The 10,000-nt window shown below is 39.0% G+C and overlaps 1 protein-coding gene across 2 annotated transcripts in view; it reads right to left on the reverse strand.

Annotated features, from left to right (window-relative positions):
* LOC138019192 (myosin heavy chain, clone 203-like) overlaps nucleotides 1–10,000 on the reverse strand; it is a 26,501-nt gene that overhangs the window by 7,995 nt on the left and 8,506 nt on the right. For both annotated transcript variants that reach the window (XM_068865902.1, XM_068865892.1), the window contains exons 4-11: nucleotides 7,805–7,858; nucleotides 7,475–7,551; nucleotides 4,967–5,068; nucleotides 4,056–4,205; nucleotides 1,149–1,252; nucleotides 624–874; nucleotides 453–506; nucleotides 1–14 (exon numbers count right to left, since the gene is read on the reverse strand). The exon at nucleotides 1–14 is cut by the window's left edge and continues 75 nt beyond it. In XM_068865902.1, the coding sequence (XP_068722003.1) occupies nucleotides 1–14; nucleotides 453–506; nucleotides 624–874; nucleotides 1,149–1,252; nucleotides 4,056–4,205; nucleotides 4,967–5,068; nucleotides 7,475–7,551; nucleotides 7,805–7,858 (806 nt within the window). The remainder of the gene's footprint in view (nucleotides 15–452; nucleotides 507–623; nucleotides 875–1,148; nucleotides 1,253–4,055; nucleotides 4,206–4,966; nucleotides 5,069–7,474; nucleotides 7,552–7,804; nucleotides 7,859–10,000) is intronic.

Here is a 10,000-nt window from a genome sequence, read left to right on the forward strand (position 1 = left end):
TCTGTTGGAAATCCCTAAGAAAAATATCTAACGATTAATAATGACGACATTTATTAATAGGAGTGGCAGGGAATTCAGAGTGCTTCTTTCATTGATTGATTAATTGATTAATGGTTTGTTATTTGAAGTTAGTATATGTTTATAAAAAAGACCCTAACCAAATTCTGGGAATCACTCTCCAGATGCAGAAAAACTGAAGTCATCAAATTTGTTACCAATATTAAGATAAAAGAATAAAAGCCAAAATCGTATTTAAATGAAAGGATACAGGGTGTGTTAAGGGTTTTCCGTTGCCATAGTAACAGTTTTGCAGTTTAAAATAGTAAAAGAAGGACTCCTAGCCTTTAAGTGTTGAAGTTGGTTTCAGGCATGCACCTTCGCTGTGACAAAACCTGTATTCAAACCAGGGACCAAATGATTCCCTAACAAGGAGAAAGTGCGCCCACTCCTACCTCGATTTCTGCTGGATGACTTCCAATAGACGATTCTGATGTTCCCGATTTGCTCTAAGGAAACCCATAAAAAAATTCCATTTGGTTAGGGTTACGGTTTATTTTGCAGAAGGAGAGGCGAAATATACGCTATCTCTATTGGTACAACACAACTATATTCATATCTCGTACCCTTGATCTTCTTGACGTCTGAAATGGCAGCTGAAATTTGTGCTTCAAAGAACTCAGCGACGAAAACGAGGAAACGTTCATTGATGGATCGTCTTCATCATCCTTCTCCTCCAGCTCTTCTTCTTCCTCGCATTCTTTGAGTTCCGCTAAAGCACTCACCACTTTTCGCCTTTCTCTGTTTCTCTCCAAGAGTTTGGCGCTATTGTTTTCATGTTGCTGTACTGATTCTTCTGGGTTACAGAGATTCTGATCTGACTCAACGAAAACGAAAGCGAACGACAGTACGTTCAATATTTCTTAATTCTTCGTAAAATGAGAGTGAAGAAAGCTACAGTTTGTGTGACTCTCTATGGAAAGGATAAAATAAAAATGTGGTTACTCTAACCAGCCCATCCGAGAAGAAGGGATTTTCTTTAATGATTTCAGTAGTTTTCAAAATGACAGCAAACGCTACTGTTGACATGTGTCTGATATTTAATATTCAAAACCATGACAACAAGAGTGCAATCTTTCACATTTGCTTACCGTGATTAACTTCGTTCGATGCAGTATCAGCTAAAGGATTTCCAAGCATGGCCATATTTTTATACTCTAGCGTTTTCATTTCATCAATAAACTCGGACCAGGTACTAAATAAAGTAGAGAATAAGCGACATAAGCCAAAGAAAGGTGCCTTAGAATTACCTTAAATGTTCTTGATTAGGACTTTTACTTTCAAAAGTGCTCTTGTTTACCAAACTGGTGTGTCATTGGCCATTCTCTCAACCAATGACAAACCACATCAAATTAAAATTCCACTTGCGAAAACTTGTTTCCCGATACTTTTAAAGCCCCATGCAAACGGACGCAAACGGGCGCAACATTAGTGGCCAACATTGTTCCAACATTGTTGGGTGTTACATGCTGCGTCTGTTTGCACACCCTGTTGCATGTTGTTGCGTGTGGTTGGGAGTTACTGCGCGAAGTTTGAAACTGGTCAAACTTTTGACCCAACAACTTCCTACATTTCTTTCGTTCCGTGATGACCGAAGCGTAGGGCAATTAACATGGGAACTTGAGGTAATTCCTAAGTATTGCATTGCGCATGCCTACTGCGCACATTTTCGCGTCATTAGCGGGCGCGCATGAGCACGTGCGCGTACAAAACGCAAGGGATTTTCCTCAAACTAAGCCCGATAGCGAAATAAATGCTCCTTTTCCCTCAAACGAGCCCGGTGACCCCCTAGTTTTTTTTCAGGTATTTGCTAAGAACAGTCCAATAAAGAACATATTTGAAGAAGAAAAAAAGATTGATAGTAGAACATGAATTTTTTTGGAAAACAGTTCCGTACCGGGTGTATTTTGACCAAGGCGAGGACTTCAAGCTAACCACGGAACTCTCCCAAAAAGTGCTCTATTCCCACAACCAGGCAATCAAAAACGGCTTAAACGAAGCAATACTACTTATGTGAATAAAAGAAGCTTTAGTTTCAAAATAAAATTTTGTGTCTTTGAAGTAACCAAGACTTCATTCTGTATGAAGGCGATTCGAATTTTTAAGCCGCAACCAGTAAAAATACCCCATTTTAAGATCCTGCTGACGCGTGAACAAGCACGGTGACCCCATTTTTTTACTGCATTTTTTTAATGTTCATATCATGAATGTTAATTATGCTAAGTTTCCAAAAAAGTTTGATAGTAGAACAATTTCAAGGGAATTACCTTAAGCAACGATGACAGAGACGGCAACAAAAACGTCATCTCAAAATATAACTTCACGTCATTGTAATCGTTTCGTGACTTTTTCAACCTTTTTAACATGACTAGGGTGTGGAAGTTCCTCACAAATGACACCGGTTGAAACGGCGCTCAATTTAGGGGAGAAAATGAAAATTTATGCTCAAGTGCTACCATTTTCAAATTTTCTCACTTGATGGTTTGTATCAGCCGTAATTAGGCAAAATAATTATTTGGTCAGCAACTTGGATAAATTGAATAAATAATGGTGAATCCAAGGATCACGGAATAGAGAACGACCAGCCATAAGAATCCTTTTAAAGAGATCTCGAAATTTCAATTTTTAATAGACCTTTTTCGCTTGTACATTTTGTTTTCCCAATGCAGATCATGTGATAATACCCAGGAGGTTTGGTCCTTTGTTTTGTTCATTAAAAAGAGTGCATGCAGACATATTCATGCTTGCATGCGCTCTTTTTAATAAAGGACCAATCCTCCAGAGTATTATCACGTGATTTGTACAGGGAAAACAAAATGTACAAGCGAAAAAGGTCTATACATGAATGTTTCGATGTGCTTAAAATTTTCGTCATTTCCAAAATAATTAACAAAAAACTGTCTGAATTCATAACAACCAAGAGAAATATACGTAATAAAATATGAGGACATACTTAAATTATGAAAAAGGAAAGAACATAGAAACAACTTGGTTAACTTGTTGCTTGAGATTGGATATTTCCCACTCGACATACATAGTTTCTTTGAGTTTAAGCTGAAATGTTGGGGAGTTACAACCGCAAGAGTCCATTACCCAAGAATAACAATCTGGTATCAGGTTTGTCCCCATCAGCGTCAGTTAATAGAGAGGACTGGTCTTGAAGCTCGGCAAACATCAAAGGAACAAACAAAGATGCCAAGATTTAGGTTGGTAAGTCCACGACAGTGCACAATCTTTTGTTTTGCGCTCATACACTATGCATGAATTATGTAACCAACACGTTTCCATTGGTTAGTTCCTCAGTACGGAGTAAACAAATATTGTGTTTTGTGCACGGTCAAGGCCAAAAAAAAGGACAAAAACCTACAACAAAGGAATTTGTTGGGTTTCATAACCATTCACCTCTATTAGCTATGTTTTAATCAAGTTTTGCGAGAAATGAAATAAACAATAGACCAAATCAGCTAACTAAACATTGTACCCAATTCAATTATTTTTGTATTGTATTTGCATTACAATGTAGCAATCATATTTAAATGATAGGAACTACCTGAAAGATAACGTTTTGTTCCCAAAGGCTTTGAATATGGGTACAACATTTGGTCTATAGTGTTTTCACTCACGTGATCAGTAACTTTGTTTTTTCACCAAAACAAAAGAAAACGTTTGCATGATAATAGAGCTCAAATTCCGGAGGATTAGTTGGGGACACCAACATGGCCGCCGTTTCTTTGTTCAGGGACACCAACATGGCCGCCGTGACGTCACGTGAAAACACTCTCTTGTTTATTTTCCCGAAAAACGTGGTTTAAAAATAGACACATTTCTGACGCTGATAGGGACTATGCCAATTTGGGTAACTCGATTTATTGCTGCAGACATCAAACTGACATAATTTGCTTAGTTTTAAGTATAACCAAAAATATTTTTTCTTAAATTTATAAACCTCGCTAAGGAGGATCCTTCTCTATTTTCTACTGACAAAAAACTCCACTTACTGTTTAGAGCGGTCAGCAAATTTATTAGAGCTGGCGTGTTCTTTTTCGTCCTCATCCTCTTCTTCGTCACTGCATTCTGCGAGTTCACTTAGTCTCGTTTTGAATTCAGCTTCACTAAGATGACTGAAGTTGCTTTGCATGTCATCTTCACTTTAGTGAAAATAAAGTAATATTATGTATGGTTTTTCGTTGTTTTTAGCTTGAAAGACACTTGTCTTGAAATATTTAACAATCTATACGACTTCCAGTATTGAGAAATGTGTTTTATCGCATTGCATTTGTGAATGAATGAATGAATGAACGAACGAACGAACGAACGAACGAACGAACGAACGAACGAACGAACGAACGAACGAACGAACGAACGAACGAACGAACGAAAGAATGAATGAATGAATCATGGAATGAATGAATGAATGAATGAATGAATGAATGACGGAAAAATGGATGATTGTTTAGGTGAGTGACTGGATTGAGTGTGTGTGTGCGTGCACGAGTGCGTGCGCGAGCAAGCAAGTGAGTGAGTGAGTGAGTGAGTGAGTGAGTGTGCACGATTTTTAATTACAACATTGTGCAGGGGTTATGTAAACAATGACGCAATAAAAGTAACCCGAGTGTAAATCTTAAAAAAAAAAAGACAATCTACATAAAAACTTAAAGTGTTACTATATGAACAATTATGGTGATTATCATAACAACTCGGCATGTGGGAGACAATTTCATTAAAAATCGAGATCAACCAATTGGGACCACAATATCAAATTTACTAAATGAATTTTAGTCTCAAGTAAGAAGCTTAACGTGGCGTGCAAAAAGTTTGCCATCAGTCCTTGGATCATCAAAAAAAGTAAAAGGCAACAGCACCAGATAGAACAATGAAAATTGTCGATGATTAAGAAAGCTTCACTTACTCCTCTTTTCCTTCTTTAATGAACTCACACTTGACTTTAGCTCCAAGCCGTGCAGAAGAGATCTTTTTTGAGAGCGACTTAAACTCCATATCTAAGTCAAATCTAAAAGATTAAAAATAATGATACATGCATTGTGAAGGGTATTAAGTTGTGAGCAACTTACGAGTTCACACATATACAATCTGGACATAGGATACGGAGTTATATCTCCACCAATTTGACATCCAAGTTTGAAATTTGACTCTTGATTTTCATTGGAGTTTTACATCCACCACTGAAGTTTTGAATTTGGCATATTAATGGAAAATTCTGCATTTAACCTACGACTTTCAAGTTTCAAATTCAACTTGCAACTTTTGAATTGAACTTCAAGCATGGATGTAAGTAAAAAAGTCTGCTTCCAAGCCAAGTGGCCCATCAGAGCCGGAGCTTATCCCGGTTTCTGTGGCATGAAGCGACTAGGAGTATTTTTTTTACTCCCCCCTGGATGGGATGCCAGTCCATCGCTGGGTTACCCCCAGCATTTCACCGGTAGCCATTTATACACCTGGGTGGAGAGAGGCACCGTGAGAGTAAAGTGTCTTGCCCCAGAACACAACACAATGTCCCCGGCCAGGACCCGAACCTGGACCACTCGATCCGGAGTCGAGCACACTACCCGTGAGGCCACCGCGCCTCCCATACGCATGGGTGACTTGACCTTTGATTTCGTATCCTTGGTAACCGTAACCACTGATGTAGTTGACTGAGGGCTCGCAAGACTTGGAAATTTAGGAATGGCGGCTGAAATATTGAGAAGACTGGCAGAAGTGGTACAGTACTTTCCCTTTTATCCCTTCGAAATTGATTGAATAGTTCTAAAACTAAATCATGTGGCTCGAACACTAGTGAACATAGATAGCAGACTTCAGTCACTTGACGAAATTGTTCGACTTCTGGGGTAGGCTACAACTCACTTGCGTATGGGTATTTGGTCGTATCGTTCCAAGTCAGATCATTACAGAGTGACTTCATTCCACAAAATGTCAGATCATTCCGCTTAGAAATAACTAGATAACAAGTCTTTAAAATAGCTAAATAAATAATAATTGTTATTCCACTCTCTTGCAGTTTGAATATAAACTGAATTAACAAGGGATAATTGCAATGTTACTACTACTACTACTACTACTACTACTACTACCACTACCACTACCACTACCACTACCACTACCACTACCACTACCACTACCACTACCACTACCACTACCACTACCACTACCACTACTACTAATAATATACAAATACTAATAACAGTCCAATATTGCGAACTAATAATGTTCGAAGGGGTAGTTTCTAAAGAAACTGTGGTGCTGCGTCGGTGGGGAAGTAGTATACAAAAATTTGGTTTTATCAACGGAGTTGATAATGTAAATTGGCCACCGTACAGAGATTTTAAAAGCTGACGTTTCGAGCGTTAGCCCTTCGTCAGAGCGAACCGATTCGCTCTGACGAAGGGCTCGAAATAATAATGTTCGATCCTAATAATACAGGGTATTTGGTGATAAAGAAGTCCTGGCTTCTCTACGTTCTTTTCAGTTGTTTGGTAGGCTGCGTAGCGCCTTATATTAGGTTATACAGTACAGGCTCCAACATAGGCAATGGCACCAGGAATGCCAATGGGTGTTCTCTACTCTCCGCCACCTCTGTCATAACTTTCTTACATAACCCGTCTCGTCTGTCCAAAGGAAAAGGAATGAGTTGTGTCAACTAGACATGCATTGAGCAGGAACTTTTTTACATTTTCATTGGATAAAAGTGTTTTCTTGTCTTTTTCCAAGTGGAACGAGCTGACTCTTTTGTTGAAAGAATTGACTATGCTGGAACGATCTGACCTTCAACTAGAGACCGTATTTGCCATCCTCCTCTTGAAGGTGCGTGTGGATACTCTAACGAGTTGAGCTACGACGGTAACTTGAAAACCCTGTTCCGTAAGCAAAGGTAATGGTCCCATCGTGTTAAATGATGTTCCCCCGATTCCCAGAAAATTTCCGCGGAGCTGACTGAGTAGATGGAAAGAGAAAGGGAGGCTCAGAATGTCTAGCAATTTCGTCAAGTTCCTGAACTTGTTCAATAGTGTTCGAGCCATATAATCTAGTTTTAGAACTACTCAATCAATTTCAAAGGGATAAAAGGAAAAGTACGGTCAATGTGTCCTGTACCACTTCTGCCAGTCTTCTCAATATTTCAGGCGCCATTCCTAAATTTCCGAGTCTTGCGAGCCTCAGCCAACTACATCAGTGGTTACCGTTGCCAAGGATACGAAATTGAAGGTCAAGTCATTCATGCGTAAAGTTAAATATTCAAAAGTTGCAAGTTGAATTTGAAACTTGAAAGTCGAATGTGAATTGCAGAATTTTCCACTTCAATGTTAAATTCAAAACTTCGATGTCAAATTCAGAACTTGGATGTTAAATTCAAACTTCGATGTCAAGTCGATAATGATGAAACCAAGGGTGATTCTCTTACATTTCACTTTGCATGGATGCATACTCTGCCATGTTACAAGGGAAGATAGCAAGCTTTTTCCTCGCATCTGAAGTAACCTGAAAAATCACAACAAAGAATTCTCTTCTTGACTGTGCGTTTTATAATTTCACTTAAAGAAGCATTGTACACTTGAATAGCCACATGAAAAGACTGAAGTCACAGTTCCTTGTGCAGAGTGAATTAGCCCTAACAGTGTGAAAATCTCTCATTTCTTGTAAACTTTGAAAACTCCATAATTTATTAACTGATCGAGTTAAACCTGCACGTAATGTAAAGAAACGACAGAATAAAAGGAGCCAATTGACTTACATTTTCAATCACAAACATGTAGTCTTTCTTCTTAAACATTACCCCTGTAAAATCCTGTAAAGAAAGCATAAATGGATGACTTTCAAATTAACATGTGTAATAGCAAAATACTTAAATGTTTTCCTGGTTACTGGGTTGCCATATATGGCAATCCAGTCAGAATATGAGTGGAATTTTTCTGTTTATTTTTATTTTCCTGTGTCGGCAAATATGAACCTGTCGCTCCCCTGCTAAGTATTGTCTTTGTGCCTGTGGTGTTTACGCCCGAATAAAGACAAACGAAAGCATAGACTGCGAACGCAATGTTGTTTACTCAACAAAACTAGAATCATGATCTGTCTACAAAAAGATTACGTCATTGACTGCAGGCGTTGATTGACATTTGTAAGAACACGCAGTGCCTAGAGTCTTTGGTAGGTTTCAGCGGGTAGTAGAAATGCGTAGATTTTATCCGGTGGAAACAGTAGAATATTTAATTAACCTGCGATGGTGTCGAAGTCCGAGTCGATGTAACACGAATGGCGTTTTAGAGGGTCTTGTATACCCTTACGGAGTTCAAGAATGGAACGTCAATTCGATAAACAAGAGAGGCGGTGAAAAATGAGTATCTGTAATCTTAATAGCGACGAATAATGGACTTCGACAACAATTGAATCCCGTCCGATGTCAAAGTGAGCTATATTTCTAAATATTTTACTGTGATTCTATGTACAACACTGAAACCAAATGGCAAGGTCTGTTGTAACTTCGTCTGGTTGGATATGGGTTTACCAAACTCATTGAAGGACGTTTAAAACGGGCTTAACTAGTGCGAAGACTGTTTACATTACTCATTAACACGAAGATTTTTCAACAATATATCGCTTTAATGTAACCCAAAATCCCTTAGATAGTAAAAAACTTCATATTTATGAACCATTTCCTTCCCTTTTGTGTTTGTCAGCATTGAGGTCGGCACATGTTAGCAGTTATGCTTATCCGTCGAAGACAGTAGACTGGCTGTCGAAAGCTCATATTTTAAATAATTTTTATCAGAGAACGCCTATTCAATTTTCATCATCATCATCTTGTCCTTTTCTCTCTGAGGGAAATGGGGCCTTGCGTCTTCTCGCTCTTTCGCACAACTACCGGTTTCTGCCCAACCTTTGAACCAAAGTTCACCTCGTTCTCTCTCTACCGTTCTTCGCCATGTCTCCTTTGGCCTATCTCTCCTACGTCTTCCTTCTGGGGTCCATGTTAAGGCTGTCCTCGTGTTCTCATTTACACTTTTTCTCAGCACATGCCCAATCAGTTTCCAGCGTCTACGCCTTATCTGCTGAGTGATCTCTTCCATATTCGTCTTAAATCTTCTCTCTCTCTCTCGCCAAGTTTCGCAGCCAAAGAGAAGGACAGTCAGTACACTAGATATAAAAATCCTCAACTTGGTGTTTATGTTGAGTTGACAGTTCCTCCAGATGTTCTTTAAGTTGCAGAAGACTGCTTGTGCTTTTCCCAGCCTGGCACTTATATCCTCACCAGCACCACCGATTGTTATGACTGTAGCACCAAGATATACGATATTCTCTACCTCTTCCATATCTCTCCCTTCTAGTTGGATCTAACATTCCATTTCATTACCACTGTTTTACCTAAGTTAATCTTCAGTCCGGTCCTCTTCCCATTTATGTTAAGATTTTCAGCCTTTGTTTGCATGCCCACTATCCTACTTGTAACAAGAGCCACATCATCAGCAAAGTCTAAATCCTTTAACTCTAAATTGCCATCTTATCCCAGTTCGCCTTCCTTCAATAGACCTTATCATAACCCAGTCGATCACCAGAAGAAAGAGAAATCCAGACATGCAACAGCCCTGTTTCACCCCTGTCCTTACATCAAACCAGTCGTAACGACCAGAACCGTCTACAATAGCACATTTTCTCTGTTCATACATTGCCTTTACCATTGTAATCAATTTGGATGGAATACATGTACTCTCCCATTATTCCCCATAAAATACCTCTGTCAATGCTATCAAAAGCCTTCTCGAAATCCACAAAACAAACATTCAGGTTGGAATTCCACTCGATTACTTGATCAATGATGTTTCTCAGAATGAATATCTGTTCGATTGTACCCCCTTCCTCTCCTAAACCCTGCCTGCTCTTGTCTAAGCCTGGTGTCAACAGTGTCCCTAATTCTTGTGATAATCACTTTGCC

This window comes from Montipora capricornis, chromosome 2 (assembly GCF_036669925.1).
Source record: "Montipora capricornis isolate CH-2021 chromosome 2, ASM3666992v2, whole genome shotgun sequence".
Lineage (NCBI taxonomy): Eukaryota > Metazoa > Cnidaria > Anthozoa > Scleractinia > Acroporidae > Montipora > Montipora capricornis.